At 46.5% G+C, this 23,543-nt stretch overlaps 1 protein-coding gene across 11 annotated transcripts in view; it reads left to right on the top strand.

Moving 5' to 3' along the window:
- The window catches only part of KMT2C (lysine methyltransferase 2C), a 1,516,687-nt gene that overhangs the window by 711,599 nt on the left and 781,545 nt on the right, over window positions 1-23,543 (top strand). For all 11 annotated transcript variants that reach the window (XM_069211124.1, XM_069211114.1, XM_069211120.1 and 8 more), the window contains 3 exons: window positions 2,806-2,931; window positions 6,526-6,645; window positions 6,874-7,004. In XM_069211124.1, the coding sequence (XP_069067225.1) occupies window positions 2,806-2,931; window positions 6,526-6,645; window positions 6,874-7,004 (377 nt within the window). The remainder of the gene's footprint in view (window positions 1-2,805; window positions 2,932-6,525; window positions 6,646-6,873; window positions 7,005-23,543) is intronic.

The raw sequence follows: 23,543 nt of genomic DNA, 5'->3' as shown, positions 1-23,543 counted from the left end.
CATTAAAAATGCATTCCCCCATGATCCCAGGAGGGTAATGCCAGCTTTCCAAGAATTGGCATTTGGTGTTCTGGGTATTGCAAAGAGGTCAAGACTGGGTTTGCCCCACTGCGAGAATATTTGGTTGATTGTCTCCTGATACAGTTCCCACTCGTGGCAAGATGACTTGAGTCTTCTGAGAGTGTCTATTTGGTTTTGCTTTCCTGGGACATTTCTCCTCTCGCAGATGCACTCCATTTCAGATAGCCCAATTCCAGATGTGTTACGACCCTCTAGAGAGAAGTAGTAATCTTATACCCCCTTGTTTGTTTATGTAGTGCATCATTGTTTTATTGTCTGTTCCTATGAGAGCCATGAAGTTCTTTATCTTGGGAAGGAAAGCCTGCAAAGCCAGATGTACTGCCTTGAGCTTCAGCCGATTGATGTGAATGCTCTGAGGTTTCTGCCATTTGCTGCTGACTTGTATGTCTTGAAGGTATGTTTTCCTTCCCTCCAGGGAAGCGTCAGTGGTAGTGACCCACGGAGAGGGTTGAGTGAGGAATGAAAGGCCTATTGAGAGGTGTGTCCTCAGCGTCCACCAAGATGGAACGTCGATCATGGCTGGAGTGACTGATGGAATCATTGAACAAACCTGTTGCTTGTACCTATTGGAGTCCTAGTTCTTCCTGGAGGAGTCACATCCTTAGCCGGCAGAACAGAACTAGAAGAATGCATGGGGACATCATCCCCAAAAGTGATTTGTAGAGGCATACTGAAAGAGAATCTTTTCCTGACTTTGCCAATATTAGCTTTATTTGTCTTTCTGATGTGGGGCTGACCTTGCTGTTTACAGTATCCAGTGTTACTCCCAAAAAGGAAGAGGTGGTTGACAACTTGGTGACAGTAGCTGTAGTCATATTCGCTGATGCAGTCATATACTTTTTTTGTCATCAACAGTGCCAATGACGATGTCCTCGTCAACTGTAGGATACTCGTTGACTATATGTTGGCAGGCGGAGCTGAGGCAGGCTTTTTGATTGAGTGACTGACCATAGGAGGTGATGTAGGCGGTTCGGAGCATGAGCTTATAGACTTAACTGAGGAAGCAGTAGGCTCTTTTTTTTTCTCTTTTGGTAGAAGACTTGTATTTTTGAGTAGATTTTGAAGGACTGTGGCCCTTGTAAGACTCATGAGTGGGTTTTGAGGCGTTTCTAGGCTGCCCAGAGGAAGATCGGAAATCTGACGATCTCTCCCTCTTATCAGATTTTTCAGAGGACGAAGGGGAGTCCTCGCTATCACAGTCAGAAACCGGCTCTTTTCTGGTCTTGAGCTTTTGGAGCCAAATTAGCAGCCTTCCTTCTCAATCCATAAATGTTTTAGTTGAAATGGTATGACATACCTTACAGTTCTTGGCAGAATGATCCGGGTACATTCGGCATGATAGCATTGCAAGATATTCTCTTACCACTGAACCACTGAGATTATATGTCAACTCCTGACCTGCAGGATGCATATTTTCACAACTCTCCATCCTATCCCACAGAAGATTCCAAAGGTTTACAGTAACCATCAGCCACTACCAGTTTATAGTTCTTCCTTTTGGTTTGAAGTTAGCCCCCAGGATATTTACAAAGTGTCTGGCTCCTGTAGCAGCCTTCTTCCGAAAACCAAAACAGCAAGTGTAATGGTAATGGTATTCCAAGGTATTTGACATTTTCAAAAACTTTCCAAATGCAGTTGTATCCCATGCACGTGTCAAGCCCTTTTTTAGGGTCGAGCCTGCGTCGCATGCGCTTGCGCAAGCGTTTCGCTAAGCGAGACGCTTTAGTAATTAAAAAGGGCTCGGAGCCCTGTCCACGTCACGTCAGTGTTTGTCATTGGCTTGTGGGCTTGCCTGTTAGAATCTGCTTGATTTCATTAGAGGAAGGCATGCCTACGTCATGCCTTTTCCGGTGGATAGCCCTCCTCGAGCGCATCGACCAAGTACAGAAAACATGCGAGGCTCGCTGTTTTCTGTCCGGCTCGTGGACTACTTTTTCTCTATTTTCCCAGTGCGATCTCGCTTGCTAGAAGTCGAGCGCTTTACATAATATCGACCCTGTTACACAGTTAATTGCACTTTTTCCGGTTAGTACATAAATGCACTTTTGCCGATAAGTTTCATTACCAGTGAAAAGTCGGGTTAGGAGTTTACAACGCTATCAGCTCTAACACGAGCAAACGCGAGACCCGTTGCATTGCAAATGCTTATCTTTCTATCTTTTCAAAACACAGCTGTTTGAAGAAAGGTACAGTATGAGAATTGCACCTCACATGTGCACAGATACGTGCAATGGACTTCGTATTGAATATTTATAAGCCAGCTGCTTAGATTGCACTTCTAATTTGCAGCTTGCAAAGTTTGGTGAAGGAGGAGCACTGTTAAAAAGTTTGTCATGCAAATGTCAAATGTTTTGTGTACAATGAATGCCTTTCCACAGAGTGAAGAATATTTAGTTTGTGATGGAAGGCGCAGTTGTTTCTCTGCTTACTAGAAGTAATGAAATTTATTTCAGTAATGGTTTTTCAACTACCCAATATTTCAGCTTCTTGGCGAATATAGCTACAACAAAAAGACAGTGGTATTAATGAACACACATTGTGAATTTCAAAGTCTGGAATAAACATAGCTGGTAGAATTGTCGCTGCTCTGGTTTTCTTAGTTATATGGACAATTATAAAGCGTAGAACTACCTTTGGTGGGATCCCGTTTTTCATTGATTGGAATGTTGTCTCTTTTTGAAATATTTGACCACACACTTTGAGATTTCAAATAATGTCTTTCAGAAGGTGAACTAATGGATTGTGATGTAAAATCAGACTCCAGTCCAGAACGTGAATGTGCAGAGGAGGACATTAAGGGGATTGAAATAGATGGGATCAAAAAGAAAAAAAGAAAGCCATATCGTCCCGGTAGGTAGCATTTATATACACACACAAAGCATTCCTGATAAACCATTTTTAAGAACAGTGGCCACTCAACAGGTGACTTTTGCTGTTAACTTTTTTTTAAAAGAAAGTAATTCTTGAAAACTTAAAATTTACTGCTCAGAAATAATTGCGTTACTTCACAGTCCAGAGATCGGAGGTGGGCAGGTAGAGAAACGATGAAGGCTTATTGCAAGTATGAAAACTTACAGAAATGTCAGATCCATCTCCAGCATTTCAGAATGTTTAACCCCTTCGCTGCCATGCCTGTTCCCTCTCAGGCGTCAAGCCTTTTTCTTGGCTATTTGGGGTAGTTCTCGCTTAGGCCCTCCATAACTTTTTGTCCACAAAAGCTATCCACGGCAAATTTTTGTCCTTTTTTCAACATCCTAGGGATTCTAAAGGCACACAGAGGTTGTGGGTTCTCCTAAAGGAAACTAAGATTTTTTTTCTCACAAAAATGGTAACAAAAATGCTGCAGAAGAAAGCATGTGTTTTTTTTCGCTGAAATGGCATCAGCGAAGGGTTTGCCGTGCTAAAATCATCGACCTTCCCAGTTCTCAGGAACAGGCAGACTTGAATCAGAAAAAACAAATTTTTCAACACAATTTTGGCATTTTATTCGGACATACCCATTTTTACAAATTTTTCTGCTTTCAGCCTCCTTCCAGTTAGTGACAGAAATGGGTGTATAACCAATGCTGGATCCCGGACAGCTAAATGTTTCTGAACAGTAGACAACATTCCGTAATTCAGCAAGGGCTCATTTGTGTAGATCCTTCCAGGTTGTCGTACAGAAAGTAACAGCTAAAAAAAAAAAAAAAAATGAAATTGAGGTGAAAAAAAGCCATTTCTGTCCACATTTTCTTCTATAACCTTTTCCACTTGTGGCAGATTTTTGGAAGCCATATACGGTTACATCTGCTGGACTCGTCTGGTTGCAGGTATATATAGGGCTTGTAGATTCATCAAGAACCCTAGGTACCCAGAGGCAATAAATGAGCTGTACTTGCAATGAGTTTTCATTCTATACCAGGCATACAGCAATCTATTTGGTGAAATGTAGAGTGTGAAAAATAGGTGTTAAGGAAACCTTTGTATTTCCAAAATAGGCACACGATAAGGTGTTGAGAAGCAGTGGTTATTTGCACATCTCTGAAATTCCGGGGGCCCAATACAAGCATGCGAATTACAGGGCATTTTTTACACAGTCTTACATTTGGAAGTTAAAAATATAGAGGAATACAAGGGACAACAACACTTGTTCTTCTATTCTGTGTTCCCCCAATTCTCCTGATACGAATGGTACCTCACTTGTGTGGGTAGGCCTAGTGCCCGCAACAGGAAACGCAACATGGACACATCACATTTTTGCATTGAAATCTGATGTGTTTTTGGGAAAGTGCCTAGCTGTGGATTTTGGCCTCTATCTCAGCCGGCACCTAGGGAAACCTAGCAAAGCCATACATTTTTTTAAACTAGACATCTAGGGGAATTTTAGATTGGGGTGACATGTGGAGCTCTCACCAGGTTCTTCTGGTACACAGAATCCTTTGCAAACCTCAAAATCTGTCTAAAGAAACAAGTTTCCCTCACATTTCGGTGCTGCAAAGTGCTGGAATCTGAGGGGAGCCACAAACTTCCTTCCACCCAGCATTCCCCCAAGTCTCCAGATAAAAATGGTACCTCACTTGTGTTGGTAGGCCTGGTGCCCGCAACAGGAAACACCCCAAAACACAACATGGACACATCAAAATTACCTATTACAAAAGTAACTGTTTTTGCAAGGGGGACACCTGCGTTTTTCGTCTTGGGCTCAGCAGTCATCTAGGGAAACCTCCCAAAGCCAGACATTTCTGAAAACTAGACACCTGAGGGAGTCCAGGGAGGTGTGACTTCTGTGGATCCCAAGTGTTTTCTTACCCAGAATCGTCAGCAAAACCTCAAATTTAGCAAACAAAATCACATTTTCCTCACATTTCTGTGTAGGATCACCTCACTGGCACTAATTTCCTACCACCCAGTGTTCCCCCTTAGTCTCCCGATAAAAATGATACCTCACTTGTGTAGGGTGCCTCTGACAGGGAAGGGCCAAAAACATGTCAAAATCGAGAGGTAACCAAAGCGGGTCCACAAGAGCAGTTGGAAAAAAACGTTTTTAGGCTGACAAGGGAGGTAGAATTTTTATCGGTACAGGTGTGACTATGCTGTGTGGTAGGAATTTTGTGGATTCCTGCAGATTCCGGAAGGTTCCATCACAAAAATGTAGTGAAAATGCATGATTTCAAGTAAAGGTGAAGGTTTGCAGGACATTATGGATAAGAAAATGGTGTGGGATGCATGTGAAGCACACTACCCAGATGTTTATTTTTCAGCTGTGTGTAGGTCTGGTATAGTTTTCTAGGTGGCAGCGTCCCAAAGTCCAAAAATTGCAGCTGCTCACTATATCAAGTGGGATGATATTGAGCGCTAGCCAAATTTAAAATCAAAACCCAAAATAATCAAATGTCCTCTTGCTTGCTGTTGGGAAAGGATCCTTTAGTTTGTGGGGGAAGGGAGGGGGTATGAAAGACTGTTACCCCCCTTCAGTTGGGGTCAGGGGCATAATAATGCTCATACTGGTTGGCAGCCCCCACACCTCTATTTTTTTTTTTCCAGCTCCCTGGCATCAAGTAGGCCCCCGGGGAGTGGATCAGGGGTAATTGCCCCATCTGCCCACCGGTGGGCAGAATAACTTTGTCCCCATTTATTTGGTTTAAGGGTATGGCCAAACCCCCACCCTTTTTTTATTTTTTTTATTATTGTGTTTTTTAAATCTTCCCTGGTGTCTAATGGGCTTTTTGCCCCTCCACCCGCCATCACCCCCACCCCTTTGGGGGCAGAAGGGCCTAATAAAAATAGGCCAGAAATAGCCTAATATAATATGCCCCCCCTGGGGAGCGACCCTTGCCTAAGGGGTTGCTCCCCTTATGTAAAATAATTTTTTTTTAAAAAAACTGGTGTCTAGTGGTTTCTGCCCCCCTTGGGGGCAGATTGGCCTTATAAAAATAGGCCGATCTGCCCCCAAGGGGGCAGAAATGGCTTTAAACATGATTGCCCCCCCCGGGGAGCAACCCTTGCCCAAGGTGGGTCGGGGTTGGCAGGGGAAGTGCTTACCCTGTCATCCCTGTCTAGGGGTGGCGATGGGAGGCCCACGGGGGGAGCTTTAGTGCTCCCCCAATGGGCCAGTATTAGGATTTAATGGAATAATTCCGTGGCACACGTGCGCCTTGCCACCGGAAGTAACCATTACATCCTTGGCACTGAAGGGGTTAAGTATGTGGTAGTATATCAAATTTATTATCATAAGGTTAAATACCCATTCGAATCTCAAAATATATATACATTTTTAAGTCTGCTGATAGAGAACAATGGAATTGATACGAAATTCCATGAACTTCTACAGTAGTGAAGTTGACTAGGTTCTATCAAGATTTGTTCATAGTTCTTGACTTTTCTTTTGCTGTTCCCCTTTATCAACAGCTGAGTAACAGAATTTTCTGCTTCTTAATATAGAAATTTGTGGCTCACCCTTTTTAGGTATTGGTGGATTTATGGTTCGGCAAAGAAGTCGTACGGGTCAAGGAAAGGCAAAACGATCACTGTCTAGAAAGGATTCCTCCGGCTCCATTTCTGAGCAAAGACTTGGCTTGGAAGATGGTAATATGAGTATTTTAAGAAATGTAAATTTTTCACAAAATTTTAAGGGGATATTCAGTACTGCATGTATTTTAAACATCATAAGGAGTCCTCTTAAGAAGACTGTTTTTTTTCTAGTTATTTTTGGTTGAGGCATATAAAATGCACACTTTAAACACATGTATCACTTATAAACAAAAGTTCAGTGATGAGAAATTAATGTTTTTATTCATGTATACATTGTTGAAGGCTGGAGCGAACAGCTACCTGGCACTCCTATCGATGAATGCATTCCTGGGTCTGACAGTACTGAGAAAATTAAGAAGCGTTACAGGAAAAAGAAAAATAAATTGGAAGAAACTTTCCCATCCTACTTGCAGGTAATTGTTCATAATTAAGAAGCCAACATAAATGAGTTAGTAATATTATTTTTATCTAATCTTGAGGTATGTTACAAAATGGTAAAATAAGTTTCTTCTCAATAGCATCACTTGATTTGACTATAAAGTACATACTCTCGGCAAAAAGTTGTAAAGATTCTTTTTGTTGTGTTGTGGTTAGTTCGAAAATATTTTTGTTTTATGTTTCATTGTGTTGGTGAGGAGAGTAATGCCATTCTGCTGTGACAATGATCCTTAGCCATGCCTTGTGGCATACTTTGAAACCACTTTTAGATTTATTTTTCCCATCATGTAGTTTAAAGGTGGGATCACACAAAATAATTTCTGGTGAAGAGGAAGCAGTCCAGTTTCTTCCTCAACACCAGTCACCAAAACTCTGAATCAGATTACAGCACAGATATTCCATAGTGCTGCAAAAATGCAAGATAAGGAGAGAAAGTTCCAAATTTCACAAGGCAGTCCGCCCTGCACCCAAAGTTTGTGGGCAGGATGGCTCAAGTGATGGCATTGACCAAGACTCCACTAACTACTTGAAGTTGTATGAAAAATGTTCAGTTATACGTACAAATTTGATCATAAAGTGAGAGGTGAAATGCTGCGTTCCAAGTAAAGGAGGTCACTTTTTAAACAGTGGTCATGCTTACACCTCCATGCTTCGGGCTGCCCCCCATCCTGCTCTAAGTCCTATTTTCCTCGAACAATTCCAGTAAGTTAAAGTACAAAGTGCCTCGTGAATTCAAGAAAGGCATTCAGGGCTTGACCCCATCCTGCCGCTCAAAATCTCAGGATAGGAGTCTCAAACGTGCTACTCAAAGGTCGTCTTGCTTCAAGAGTCCTTGAATCAGAACTGGTGCCACAGTTGGTCCTGGCGCACCCCAAATTATCCATCCCTTAGTGAACCCAACGGCAAATTGTGGCCTGTAGGTAGGCCATGCTGCAGATCTTTCAAATGCAGCTGCCTTCTTCTGGTGCACAGGCAGGCCCCATAGGCTGCAGGGCTCTCCAGTTGGACTTCCACCAGCAGGCCCTCTCCCTGCATTTGGCCACCTCCTCGAGGCCTGCTTTGGAGCCGGTGCCAGCATTTATTCAGGCTTCCACTCCAGCCTCCATGTCCACACCAGTGCCTTTCATGCTGATGCCAGGTCCAACCCTGACACCAGTGTCGGAACTCAAACCAACATAAAACCTGTGTTGTGATATGAGGGTCTTCATGCACAGCCGATGATCATTGAAACAAACCCTTGGCCGCCTCGAAGATTTCAGTGTTACCAGAAGCTGAACTGCCTATTCAGTTTTAATGCTGGAGTGGTCCAGGGCCTATAAAAAATGTCCCACAACACATGATGATGATGATGATGATGAGGTGTCATTTCAGACTTCACCTAGATCTACAGCTGCAGGTGGGCTAGACACAACCCTTGAAAGTGTGCAGGAAATACTGCAGCTAGGGCATTTTTGTTAGAACCTCTGTTGCCATTTCATGGGGCACTCAGACACCTTCGTGGTCACCTAGTCAAACCCATGCTCAGCTTATTCAGTTCAGTTCAGTGGACTTGTATCCCAGCAAGGCAGGTTGGCCCTAGGCACCCCTGATTTTCTGAAAAAACACCCTATGCCTGAGAGCCTTGTAGCGCAGGCATTGGACAGTAAGGGAATCCAGATGCCTTTTCCTCTAGCCCCCAGACAGGGAATCAAAGAATATAGATGCATTTAGCAAAAAGGTGTTTTTATCCGCTAGCGTGGTCCTATGGTTCTTGAATGTGGTGTGCCTTCAGGGTAGGTACACCAATGCTTTTGTGAGATGGACACCGAGAACATGCAGGACATCCCAAAAGACCTCAGATTCAGATTCAGGATGGACAATATGCAGCAAAATGTGCATTGCATGCTGGCCTAGACAACATTGATTGTAAAGGCTTAGTCATCTGCACAAACATAGTGCCGGAATGACATGCTTGGATGTAGGCATCTGGATTTTCTGAGGTCATCCAGGCTTTCCCTCATGGACCTACTCTTTGATGGATCTATTATTGTGTAAAGACTGACTCTGTGCTTGAGTGATTTAAAGATAGTCACAGCAAGATTCTAGGGATTAGTGTCCCCAGACCACCATATCCACTGGCAGAAGAGAACATTTAGGGGTTACTCCAGAGGCCAAGTATACCAGCAGCACCAACTGTCTCAGGTTGTGTAGTAGCTGGCCCAGACTTTTCAAGGTAGAGGAATTGGAGGCATTTGAGCCCATTCACTCCAGCAGGGGCAGCATTCATCTACCTCCTCTTCCCCTGCTGCAGTGGTGCCCAAGCTGCTTTGACTTGCCCTCACAGACCCCTAATCCGTGAGAGGGGCAAGATGTATCATTTCCTTCCTAGCTGAAATCCATCAAATCAGAGTAATGGTATTTGTAACTTCTTCAAATGTCCGTGGCCAGCTGTTATTTTTTTTCCCTGTCTTGTATTGAACCCGACACCAAATCTAGTTTCAGCCGACCACACCTCAACCATAATGCAAGAAACCAGGATCCTGCTGGCTTGCGGTGCTGTTGAATGAATGGCGACTTGAAGAGGGGTGAGGTTTGCTACTTGTGCTATTTCCTTGTATTGAAAGAGGATGGAGGCCTAGCAGCAGGGCACCTTGGGTGGCTGGGTGCAGTGGTGCAGTTCAGCATTGGGTTCTTTGTGTAAGTCAGTGGGGGTCTGTCTGGCCACAAAGATGCTGCTGGGTTGGACTGAGTCCAGTCTGGGTGCACCACCTGGGGAGAAGGGGGGGTGGGGTGGGGGTGGGGTTGAAGGTTTCAAGTCTTGAGATACTTTGGGATGTAGTAACACCAGTGGTCCTGTTCTCCTTGGTTTGGGACGACTGGATGAAGAGGTGCCTTGGACTGTCTGGTTTTCATCACCAGTGGCGGTCGCGGTAGAGGGGGCCTGCAGAGAGAGACTGCAGGCATGGACTGGGGGTTCAGTCCAACCAAACCAACAACTGGGTTCAGGTCTCACAAGCCTCAGGGATGAAGGGACACCTGTGTTCCTCTTCTCCTTGGTCTGGAACATCCAGGTGCAGAGGTGCAGTTGACTGTCTGTTTTTTTGTCACCGTTGGCAGTTGTGCTAGAGTGGAGTTTGCAGAAACAGGCTACAGATGCTGTCAGGCCACAGTGGGCAAACTCAAGGTGGGCCTCATCTCTGGAGGGCCTGGGAAACCATGCTGACACAGTTGGACGACTTCAGTTTGGGCTAGGGGACTCTGGGGCAGTGATGCTGTCGGGCATCGGGTTTTGGCGGTTCTGGGTTCTCACAATTCTTCTTTGGTTGCCTGCAGGGAAGCAGCTCTTCTGCTCCAAGGGAGCTCTTGGGGGATTTGTGAAGCACTGGCAGCTCTCCTGATTTCTTGGGGGCTGTACATTGGCAGGACAGGTCAGTTGCTCCTCAAGGGTCCGTGCAGCAGGCAGACTGGCAGGGTTGACGCCAAGTCAGTTATGCTCCTCAGTTCTTGGGTCAGCAGGCTTCTTTGTCCATGCTTTCCTTTGTGCCCATTGAAATCTGAAGTCCTGGTATCGGGGGGGGGGGGGCGGCCTAAATAGGGAGTGTAGGGTAGTACCCAATGAGTTTACCTACCCCTGGGGTCACTACGTCTCCTAGACAACCACCCCATTTGGGGGAATGGACATCACCCTGTCCCAGAACTTCTAATTCCACCACCATCAAGATGGTGTAATTCCTAAAGTTGTGTTCATGTCAGGCTGGTCACCCTAGGGTTGTGGCCACCCTGCAAGTGCAACACGCTTCCTGCATAGTTAATTTTCCTGGCTGTCCAGATGCACATTGGCCCTGGGGCAGGGGTGTTGGCATCTCCCTTTTAAGGAAAGCTAGATCTGCATAGAAAAGGTGGTAGATACCTTTGAAGTCTCCTGCATTTGAAAGCCGATTTGTAGGGCATCCTGTTGGGGGGGGGGGGGATGTAAACACCCCTGCCAGAGCAGGCGTTGGTCCTGACCTCCTGAGAGCAAAGGCCTGGCCACTTGGGGATCAAGTGACCAGGGTTCCTGTTTTTGGGGAGGAACACTGGAACTGGGGACCTGATTAGCAGAAACCCAGTGCACTTCAGCCAGATTTGCATAAAAAACTAGCCAAAAAGTGGAGATGGGGCAACTGCAACCAGAGCCCAGCTTCCTACACAGATGGCGTATGTAGACTCTGTAGTTCCCCAAGGTGTATATTATGTCAGATAGAAAAATATATGTTCGATGGCATCTGTCGCTGTAGATACACATGGTATGCATGAGCTCGCCATCTGGTGTTGGGTCGGAGTGTTACAAGTTGTTTTTCTTCGAAGAAGTGTTTTCGAGTCACGGGACCGAGTGACTCCACCTTCTGTGCTCATTGCGCATGGGCGTCGACTCCATCTTCGATTGTTTTCTTTCCGCCATCGGGTTCGGACGTGTTCCTGTCGCTCCGAGTTTCGGAACGGAAAGTTAGCTGAAGACGGAAGATTTTCGACGGTATCGTTGCGATCCGGTTAGAGATAGACACATACGACGACGCGTTCAACATCGAAGCGCCTCGGTGCCCTTCGGGGTAGATTTCGGCACCCCGTCGGGGCCTAGTCGGCCCGACCGCGTGGAGGACAACGCCGATGGATCGGACCCCGTTTCGATTCTGCCCCGAATGCCACAACAAATATCCTTATACGGACCTACACTCGGTCTGTAATCTGTGCCTGTCACCCGAGCACAGCGAAGAATCCTGTGAGGCCTGTCGGGCGTTCCGGTCCCGAAAAACTCTGCGCGACCGTCGAGCGAGAAGACTCCAGATGGCGTCCACGCCAAAAGAGCGTCCACAGTTCGAGACAGAAGAGGAACAGGAGGAATCCTTTTCCATCCAGGATTCAGACTCCGACGAGCTACACTCTACAAGAACTGTGAGTAAGACGTCGAGATCAAACCTTAAAAAAGGAAAGAAGGCCCAGGGGACGCCACTGCCAACCGGCCATGGCTCCACCCAAATTCTCGGTGACCAACAATCGGCACCGAAAAAGGCCCATTCAGTGTCGAGATCGTCCGACTTCGGTCGAGACACCGGCACGCAGCCTCCTCGGGACCGAGAGAGTGCTAAACAGAAGCATCGACACCGAGAGTTCGGTGTCGACACCGATCGACGCCGAGACAGTGGCGCCGAAGACCATAGAGGCCAAGAATTTTCGGCACAGAAAAAGAGGAAGGTTACCTCGGAGCCGAAAAAACAATCGACAGGGCTTTCGGAGCCGAAAAAAGCGACATCAGACCCTGTTTCTGGCTCCTATACCGAAGAGCATTCTATGTCTTCTCAAATGAAGAAACATAGATTTGAACAAGAACTGCAATCCACTGACGTGGATCACACGCAAAAGCGTATCTTTATTCAGCAGGGGACTGGGAAGATCAGTACCCTCCCACCTGTCAAACGAAAGAGAACGCTTCAGTTTACTCCTCAGCAACAAACAACACAAAAGGTAACACCTCCTCCCTCGCCTCCACCTGTAACTCCGGCTTCGCCAACTTACACCCCGTCACATTCGCCAGCTCACACCGCCATGAGCCACGACGACCAAGATCAGGATGCGTGGGACTTGTACGACGCACCAGTGTCTGATAACAGCCCAGACACATACCCAACTAGGCCATCACCACCGGAAGACAGCACAGCCTACTCGCAAGTGGTGGCTAGAGCAGCTCTATTCCATAATGTGGAACTACACTCGGAACAAGTAGAGGATGATTTTTTATTTAACACCCTCTCCTCAACCCACAGCTCCTACCAAAGCCTGCCGATGCTCCCAGGCATGCTACGCCATGCAAAGGACATTTTCAAGGAGCCAGTTAAAAGTAGGGCAGTGACGCCTAGGGTGGACAAAAAGTATAAGGCGCCTCCTACGGACCCTGTCTTCATCACCTCTCAGCTGCCACCAGACTCTGTGGTGGTAGGGGCTGCCAGAAAACGGGCAAACTCACACACTTCTGGGGATGCACCTCCCCCAGATAAAGAAAGTAGGAAGTTCGATGCAGCCGGGAAGAGGGTTGCTGTCCAAGCAGCAAACCAGTGGCGCATCGCAAATTCACAAGCGCTGCTAGCGCGATACGACAGAGCCCACTGGGATGAGATGCAGCATCTCATTGAACATCTCCCAAAAGATCTGCAAAAAAGAGCAAAACAGGTTGTTGAGGAGGGTCAAAACATTTCCAACAATCAAATACGCTCCTCCATGGATGCAGCAGACACGGCCGCAAGAACCATTAATACGTCGGTTACCATCCGTAGGCACGCATGGCTCAGAACGTCTGGATTCAAGCCAGAAATTCAACAGGCAGTGCTTAACATGCCAGTAAACGAGAAACTTCTGTTCGGTCCGGAGGTCGACACAGCTATAGAAAAGCTCAAGAAGGACACTGACACTGCCAAGGCCATGGGCGCACTCTACTCCCCGCAGAGCAGAGGATCTTATAACACCTTCCGCAAAACACCTTTTAGAGGAGGGTTTCGGGGTCAGGCCACACAAGCTAGCACCTCACAGTCCGCACCGCCCACCTACCAGGGACAGTACAGGGGAGGTTTTCGGGGCCAGTATAGAGGGGGGCAATTCCCTAGGAATAGGGGAAGATTTCAAAGCCCCAAAACCACTACCAACAAGCAGTGACTCACATGTCACACACCCCTCCCACACAACACCAGTGGGGGGGAGGATACGTCAATATTACGAAGCATGGGACAAAATAACTACAGACACATGGGTCCTAGCAATTATCCAGCATGGTTATTGCATAGAATTCCTGCAATTCCCTCCAGACATACCACCAAAATCACAAAATTTAACAAAATACCATTCACAGCTTCTAGAGATAGAAGTTCAAGCACTACTGCAAAAAAATGCAATAGAATTAGTACCAAGCACACAAATAAACACAGGAGTTTATTCACTGTACTTCTTGATACCAAAAAAGGACGAAACACTGAGACCAATTCTAGACCTCAGAGTAGTAAACACATTCATCAAATCAGACCACTTTCACATGGTCACACTACAAGAAGTGTTACCATTGCTCAAAAAACACGACTACATGACAACCCTAGACCTCAAGGACGCATATTTCCATATACCAATACATCAATCACACAGGAAATATCTAAGGTTTGTATTCAAAGGAATACATTACCAATTCAAAGTATTGCCTTTTGGTTTAACAACCGCTCCAAGAGTATTCACAAAATGCCTAGCAGTAGTCGCTGCACACATCAGAAGGCAGCAAATACATGTGTTCCCGTATCTAGACGACTGGCTAATCAAAACCAGTTCGCTCACACAATGCTCAAACCACACAAATCAAGTCATACAAACCCTCTACAAACTAGGGTTCACCGTCAACTTTGCAAAGTCAAACATTCTGCCAAGCAAAGTACAGCAATATCTAGGAGCCATAATAGACACGACAAAAGGAGTAGCAACGCCAACTCCACAAAGGATCCACAATTTCAACAGGGTCATTCAACACATGTCTCCAAACCAAACAATACAAGCAAGAACAATACTACAGCTCCTAGGCATGATGTCCTCATGCATAGCCATTGTCCCAAACGCAAGACTGCACATGAGACCCTTACAACAGTGCCTAGCCTCACAGTGGTCTCAAGCACAGGGTCACCTTCTAGATCTGGTGTTGCTAGACCGCCAAACTTACCTCTCGCTTCTATGGTGGAACAGTATAAATTTAAACATAGGGCGGCCTTTCCAAGACCCAGTGCCAGAGTACGTAATAACAACAGATGCTTCCATGACAGGGTGGGGAGCACATCTCAATCAACACAACATAAGAGGACAATGGAACATACATCAAACAAAACTGCATATAAATCATCTAGAATTATTAGCAGTTTTTCAAGCACTAAAAGCTTTCCAACCAATCATAACCCACAAATACATCCTTGTCAAAACAGACAACATGACAACGATGTATTATCTAAACAAACAAGGAGGAACACATTCAACGCAGTTAAGCTTGTTAGCTCAAAAAATATGGAAGTGGGCAATCCACCATCAGATTGGTCTAATAGCACAGTTTATTCCGGGGATCCAGAATCAGCTGGCAGACAATCTCTCTCGAGATCACCAGCAAGTCCACGAATGGGAAATCCACCCACAGATTCTGTACACCTACTTCACACTCTGGGGAACACCACAAATAGACTTATTTGCAACAAAAGAGAACGCAAAATGCCAAAACTTCGCGTCCAGATACCCACACAAGCAATCCCAAGGCAATGCCCTATGGATGAACTGGTCAGGAATATTTGCTTACGCTTTTCCTCCTCTCCCTCTCCTTCCTTACCTAGTAAACAAATTGAGTCAAAACAAACTCAAACTCATTTTAATAGCACCAACTTGGGCAAGACAACCCTGGTACACAACACTGCTAGATCTGTCTGTAGTACCACACATCAAACTGCCCAACAAACCAGATCTGTTAACGCAACACAACCAACAGATCAGACACCCGGACCCAGCATCGCTGAATCTAGCAATCTGGCTCCTGAAATCCTAGAATTCGGACACTTACAACTTAGCCAAGAGTGTATGGAAGTCATAAAGCAGGCCAGAAGGCCATCCACTAGACACTGCTACGCAAGTAAGTGGAAAAGATTTGTTTGGTACTGCCATCATAATCAGATACAACCGCTAGATGCAACTCCAAAACATATAGTAAATTACTTGCTCCATTTACAAAAAGCAAAGCTAGCCTTCTCTTCTATTAAAATACACCTTGCAGCAATATCTGCATACCTGCAAACTACCTATTCAACTTCCTTGTATAGGATACCAGTTATCAAAGCATTTATAGAAGGGCTTAAAAGAATTATACCACCAAGAACACCACCTGTTCCTTCATGGAACCTAAACGTGGTTCTAACAAGACTCATGGGCCCACCTTTCGAACCCATGCACTCTTGCGGAATACAATTCCTAACCTGGAAAGTTGCCTTTCTCATCGCCATTACATCTCTAAGAAGAGTAAGTGAAATTCAAGCGTTCACAACACAAGAGCCTTTTATACAAATACATAAAAATAAGGTCGTCCTACGACCTAATCCAAAATTTTTACCAAAAGTTATTTCACCATTCCATCTAAATCAAACGGTAGAACTACCAGTATTTTTCCCACAGCCAGATTCTGTGGCTGAAAGAGCACTACATACATTAGATGTCAAAAGAGCATTAATGTACTACATTGACAGAACAAAGAACATCAGAAAAACTAAACAGCTATTTATTGCATTCCAAAAACCTCATGCAGGTAACCCAATATCAAAACAAGGTATAGCCAGATGGATAGTTAAATGCATCCAAATCTGCTACCTTAAAGCAAAAAGACAACTGCCCATTACTCCCAGGGCACATTCAACAAGGAAAAAAGGTGCTTCAAGGGCCTTTTTAGGAAACATCCCAATGCAGGAAATATGTAAGGCAGCCACTTGGTCTACGCCTCACACATTCACCAAACACTACTGTATAGATGTGCTATCCGCACAACAAGCTACAGTAGGTCAAGCTGTATTAAGAACTCTATTTCAGACAACTTCTACTCCTACAGGCTAAACCACCGCTTATGGGGAACTAACTGCTTACTAGTCTATGCATACCATGTGTATCTACAGCGACAGATGCCATCGAACTGAAAATGTCACTTACCCAGTGTACATCTGTTCGTGGCATCAGTCGCTGAGATTCACATGGACCCACCCACCTCCCCGGAAGCCTGTAGCAGTTCAGAAGTTACCTTCAATTTTGTACATTTGTATATATTACTTAATCCTTTAATAGGTACATACTTACATTTTTCATTGCGCGGGCACTATTACTATAGTACAACTCCTACCTCACCCTCTGCGGGGAAAACAATCGAAGATGGAGTCGACGCCCATGCGCAATGAGCACAGAAGGTGGAGTCACTCGGTCCCGTGACTCGAAAACACTTCTTCGAAGAAAAACAACTTGTAACACTCCGACCCAACACCAGATGGCGAGCTCATGCATACCATGTGAATCTCAGCGACTGATGCCACGAACAGATGTACACTGGGTAAGTGACATTTTCATTATCCCTCCTCCATTGAGAAGATCCTGAGCAGACCTTCCTCACAAGAGCAACCACAGACTCCAGATTCCAGGAAGAGGAGACCTTTGAGGAACAGCGCCCACAGGAGCCACTCACCTTTTTTCCCCCACCAAAAAAGTTAGGAACAGGGTCACTAGTCCTCCACCACAGCCACTTACGCAAGGCCTCCACCACCACCACCTCCTTGGCCCTCCACACACCATCCTGCTCAGTCACTACATTCCTCCTCACACTTGAGCCACTGTCTCAGATCAGGGTAGCCTGTATGAACCTAGAGAACCATATATAATAAGCCTGTTGCACCTGGGGAAGGAGATTATTCCTGTGAGGACTGTCAGTCTGACCCTCTGGACCACCCAGATCTAGACCCCTACCTAATTAAGGCTTCTCCTCCCGATGAATTCCCTGTGTCCGAACAGTTCTACAAAGGGCAGCTAAGGACCACAACACTAGACTACAAGTGGTGCAGGACAAGGATACATTGATAGCGGAGACTGTATCCAAGGCTGAAAAGGTCAGTTTAGTACCTGCCTATGGTCCCCAGCATGCTCAAGACCTTGATGGAGAACTTAAAGGACCCGGTCGAGGCAACAGTTGTGACTCCCATCTGATTTAAAAAAAAAAAAAAAAAGTTTGGGGTGAACCTCTGTGACCCAGTGCACATCAGTGGCCAGGTCCTGCATCTCTCAGTAGTGGGCCATACTGCTAGAAAAAAGGCCCATCCCAAGGCATATAGGATGCTCCTCCCACCCAAATAGGAGAGTAAGAGGATGTATATGGCTTGCAAGCATGTGGCTTTGGGTGCATCCACATCATCGAGAATTGTCACTTAAGTTGGACTACTCTCCAGGTACAACCATCATCACTTAGAGAATTAGAGCTAGTCAAACTGGTGGCAGAAGACAAGATAGTTTAAAATGCCAATATTTGGTGTGCATTACACTTGGTCGTTATTACCTCACATGAAATGAAGGGCCGCTTTCCTACTAAAACGTCATGCCTGGCTGAGGGTCTCCAGCTTCAGGTGCAGCAGCATCCTTTCAACCCACTGCTTGGAAGGCAATCTTCTGCTCACCCCTCAAATTGACTCAGTGCTAGAAAAGATAAAGAAGGATGCAAAGACTGCCAAAGTTTCACCATGATTGTCAAAAAGTCCCAACCCCAGCAGGTTCAGCCTTTTCTGGGATATGTTTTAAACCTTGTCATGGGGACAGCCTATCTCAGTCAAGAGACGGTGATGGCATTCCTTAAGCTGCTACTTCCTATTCAGACACAATGTTCTCTGATGGTAAGGACAGTAAGGAATCCTTTGTGGATTATTGCTTCATGCATTGCAATAATACTGCTCATGCACACCTTGCAAGTATGTTTTGTGAGGCAGTGCTCACAAGTGGAGGGGATCACTAGGAGGGCATTAATAGTGTTGCTACAGCTCAGGATTTCACACACCCTTCAATGGTGGAGAAATAAAAACCTGTTGCTAGGGAGGCCTTTTCTGGACCCATTTCCGCAGGCGAGCATTACCATAAACACACCTCTCACAGGGTGGGGGATGCTCCTTAACCACATGACTGCACTGGGGTCATAGATGCCCCCAAAACAGTTACCATGTTAACTGCCTGGAACTCATGGATGTTAGTCTAGCTCTCAAGTCTTTTTTACTCATATGAGGCATAACAGGAAAATATGACACAGCTGTATTACATCCAGAAACAGGGGGGGGGGGTTTACTCACTTGTCCCAGCTGTTTTCTTATTGGCAGGGCATCCGGCATTGGGCCACCTCGCACCACAAGGAACTCTTGAGCTTTTACTAGGGATGGAAAACGATTTTGTGAAAAACGCTTTTGTAGACCTGCTAAGCTGGATGTATATAGAAGTCTAATAGTGGGAGATAAATTACCAGGCCTCCCAAAATGTATCTCTTTACCACCGTACAAAATGCCAAACCTTCGCCTCCAGGTATACCCACCCACAGTCATTGGACAATACACTGTTGCTCTACTTCCCCATATCTCATAAGTGGTGAGGAAAATGAGGCAAGTGCCAATGGCACTCATCCTTATACCACCATCATGGGCCATACAACTTTGATACTCTAGGCTTTTGGAGTTATCTACAGCCACAAAAAACTCCTATTGAAGCCGGATCTTATGACTTTGCACCAGGGTCCGTAACACACAACCTAGCTGTTTAGTTCTGGAAGTGTTAATGGAGTTACCTGAAACTTCCAGAGATATGAATGCAGATTCTGTATAAGGTGCCACCTAGAACACACACCTGTTGTCCAGCTAAGTGGAAAAGATTTGTCCGCTATTGCGTCGGTAAGCATATAGGCTATAGGCCTCCTTAAAGTCCCTGTACAAGGCACATACTTTGTTACTAGTTGAATTTGCAAAAAAACTGGATTGGCAAACATTTCTAGTTACCTGCACCCAGCTGCGGTAATGGCCCATTTGCAGAATAGGGTGAAGCGGTCCATTTAAAAGATGTCTGCTTTCAAGGTCTTCATGGAGGGCATTAGGAATCATCCCACCAACTAGGGATATAAGTGCAAAGGAGAACTCTGATGTGGATAGTCCTTTGTATAAAGATCTTTTACACATTAGCTAGAAAAGAGCCCTATGGAGATATGCAAGCCTATCCCACCAGCACTAAAGCTGCAACAACTTAGCTGGCAAGAGAACGGTGTCTGTCCTAGACCTCTACCAGGCTGCGATATGGGAATTGGTGCATACATTTACAAAGTACTATGGCCTTTACAGCCTAGTCTGCAGAGAGGGCAATTTCGCACACTCAGTCCTGCAAGGCTGTCTGGTTTCCTCAGACACTCCTGCTTTGGGAGGTAGTGCTATGATATCTACTTTTTTTTTGAAAGGTGAGAAATCTGCATCCGGAAGTATTGGCAACGCTCTTTCTGGGTGATACACTATCAAACTGATTTGTCATTGCCAGGTCTTCTACCTGTTCTGTGGAGTGGTCATCTGAACAGTCTAATGTCCTATGTTAGATTTTGACATACTGTCATTTAAATGTGTTTACAACGGTTCATGGAGAAAGATCAATATTAAGAAACTGCATCAGCTTGCTGGGTTGGTGCCTATTTGCAGCATGTGTTATTTCTGTGGGGCTCAATATTGATATGGAGCCACACAGCGCCACCTCTCAGCATCCAAGTGGGAGCGATTGGAGATGATGGAATTTCGGAATGCTGACTTTGCTCAGTCACCTAGTACCCAACCCATGATTATATACAAGAGCTCTTCAAGTGTGGTTACAAAATCAGTGGTGTCAGTGCATGAGGAATTGAGTAAATCGGTTTATCATCAAGGACCCGAGTAAGTGTCCGTTTGGTGGACTGCTCAGGCTTGCTGTCAGGAATGAGAAGTTTCCTGCTTGACTGTATAGAGTGTTCACCTACACCTTGTGTTTTCCATCGCAAACTGTAGTTTTTAAACTCCTTCCTTAAAACACACTGCAAATGTGTGTAAGGTGAAGGTACTTTTGTGACACAGATTAAGACCCTGATCTGGGCTCTGAGGTGCACAGCATCTGAACCCTTTGTTTGATGAGAATGACTACGGTTAGCTCATGGAGTTGTAGATGGCTGACAGAAATATGATATCTGATAGGGACTTCTAGTTTCAGATTCCTTACCTTAGAATTTCCCCCAGGTGTCAGACTGGATCTGGAGATTTTTCTTCGAGCAATACCCTTGTGCATCGGTAGCTGGCGTTGGTCTACTCCATGGGTGTTGTTGGCATCATAGTCGCTGTGATAATGTCGGGAGTATGATACAGACGCCGCCTTCGCTCAGTGACGTCAGTTCTTTTCTTTCTGTGCCACCCGCTGATCCAGAGAAGAGCTACCCTGGTATGTTTTTGACCGACTTTGACTGTTTTGTCGAGGTTTTGAGAGACTTTTGGTGCGTCAAGGATGTCCCCGAAGACCGGTTTCAAGCCGTGCGAGGACTGTCACCGCATGATGTCGGTGATAGATCCTCATCAGATTTGTGTATGGTGTCTTGACCGCGACCCGAAGTCATGCTCCGAGTGCTGGGCCATGCACCCGAAGGCTTTGAGGGAGCGGTCCCTAAAGCTAATGGCGATCCGGCATTCGACTCCCCGTAAGTCACGGCCTCGATCGAGAGGAAGGTCTCCAGACCATTCATGGAGCCATCACCACTCGTCTTCTTCTAAATCTTCGGGTACAGGTAAGAAGAAGAAGTTGAAGAGGTCCCATCGCTCTTGGACTTCAGCCGTCGCAATGCAGGAAGAGCGTCTGTGCTCAAGGCCTTCGTCCTCAAAGCCTGCGTCTGGGTCGGCTCCGTGCTTCCCTGAACTTCCCGGAGCCAGAGTGACCCCCGCCCAGCTTAAAGAGTTCTGTGAGGCCATGCGCCTCATCTTTGGGCGTACCGACCCCGATACGGCGCCTTCGGGCCCAAGGGGTTCGGTTGAGGGGCCTTCGGGTTCCGCACCAATGGGTTCGGCTCCGGCCACTGAGGTCACCTCCGGATCCATTAGCGGATCCGCACCTGCGTTGGTAGCACCCTTGAGACCTTCCCCGGCTCAGGGCCGATTGGCGACGCTCCCGACGTCGCTAGTGCCCACTATTGACGTCGACCAGATTCTTATCCCCGAAGATTCTGAGTCCGAGCGGCGTCAGCCCACGCCACCTTTATCTTCGATGGGGCCTATTCGCCCCAGGTCGGATTCGGACACTTTTTCCTATGGGTACAAATTCAGGGAGGGGTTGGAGGGGGTCCCTGGACCCGTATGAATACCAGGATGACCCATCTTTTGACTGGGCTCAGGAATTAGGCAACGCCAGTGGTCTGGATATTTCTCCTGATGCTGGCATGCTGTCTCCTCTTACCGTGGCTACGGCGCAGGGAGGGACTTATGATATGGTGGTCAGTAGGGCAGCTGAGGTCCTTGGCCTTGAGTTTCATACTGTAGAGGTCAGGACTAATCTGACAGAGGTGCTTCAGCCTGGGGCTTCCACTTCAGAATCCCTTTTGCCATTCAATGAAGCCCTCACTGATGTCCTTTTGGGTACTTGGTCCAAACCCAACACAGGGGCTCCTGTGAATAGGACTATCACACACTGCCATCGGCCTGCTCCGAACAGCCCTAAATTCCTGTCCCAACACCCCACGCCTGAGAGTCTTGTCATCCAGGCTTCCTCTTCTTCAGGTGCATTCCCTTCCGGACCACTGGACTTTGAATCAAAAAGGCTGGAACAGTTTGGTAAGAAGTTGTTTTCTTCCTCCAGTCTTGTGCTGCAGTCTGTGAACACCACATGCCTTTTGAGCCGCTATACCCACTCTTTGTGGGATACGGTTGTGCAAGTCCTGCCGCAGATACCGGAGGAGGCCCGTGCTATCGTCTCCCAAGCTGTGAACGATGGAAGAGATGCGGCAAAGATCACAATCTGTTGTGGGCTGGACACGACCGACTCTCTGGGCAGATCGGTTGCTACGACAGTGGCCTTGAGACGCCATGCCTGGTTGCATACTTCTGGTTTTTGCTGGGGATGTCCAACAGTCACTCATGGACATGCCCTTTGATGGCGCCCGTCTCTTTGGAGACAAAGGGGACTCTGACTTGGAGAAATTCAAGTATTTCCGGGATACGGCTCGGTCCCTTGGTCTTTCCTCTGCCCCTTGTGTAGTCACGGAAGGGTCTCCCTGTCGCGTCCTCCACCCAGCCACCGTGCCACCCATGCTGTCCAGCTTCTGTGTGGCCGGGGATGCGAAATCCCACGTGGGCATGGGACAAGGAACCAGAGGTCTGCCCAGTCCACCTCTGCCCCCACTGCAGCCTCCAAACCCTCCTAGTCCGTCCCCTCACTCCCATCCAGTTGGCGGCAGGATTCGCCATCACCTGCCCCACTGGGATTCCATCACTATGGACAGGTGGGTTTTGCAGATCGTTCGAAAGGGCTACTCCCTCCCTTGTGAATCTGCTCCACCAGCCATGCCTCCATCCTTCAGTTGCCTTTCAGAGGATCATTTGACACTTCTCCACCAGGAAGTCGCAGCTCTCTTGGCCAAGGGAGCTATCGAAAAGGTCCCTGTGCCCGAAGTAGGTCGTGGTTGTTATTCCCGCTACTTTTTGGTGCTGCGACAGGACAGGGGCTTGCGTCCTATCCCAGACCTTCGGGACCTGAACTATTACTTCAAGAAGGAGAAATTCAAAATGCTCACTCTTGCTCAGGTTCTGTCTGCCTTGGACCCAGAAGACTGGATGGTAGCGTTGGACTTGCAGGACGCTTATTTCCACATTCCCAACCTGCCTGCACACAGACTCTACCTATAGTTCGTTGTAGGTCATGAGCACTTTCAGTTTACCGTGCTCCCCTTCGGCCTTAACAGCGCC

Source organism: Pleurodeles waltl, chromosome 10, assembly GCF_031143425.1.
Source record: "Pleurodeles waltl isolate 20211129_DDA chromosome 10, aPleWal1.hap1.20221129, whole genome shotgun sequence".
NCBI lineage: Eukaryota > Metazoa > Chordata > Amphibia > Caudata > Salamandridae > Pleurodeles > Pleurodeles waltl.
This window is presented reverse-complemented; position numbering and strand designations above follow the sequence as displayed.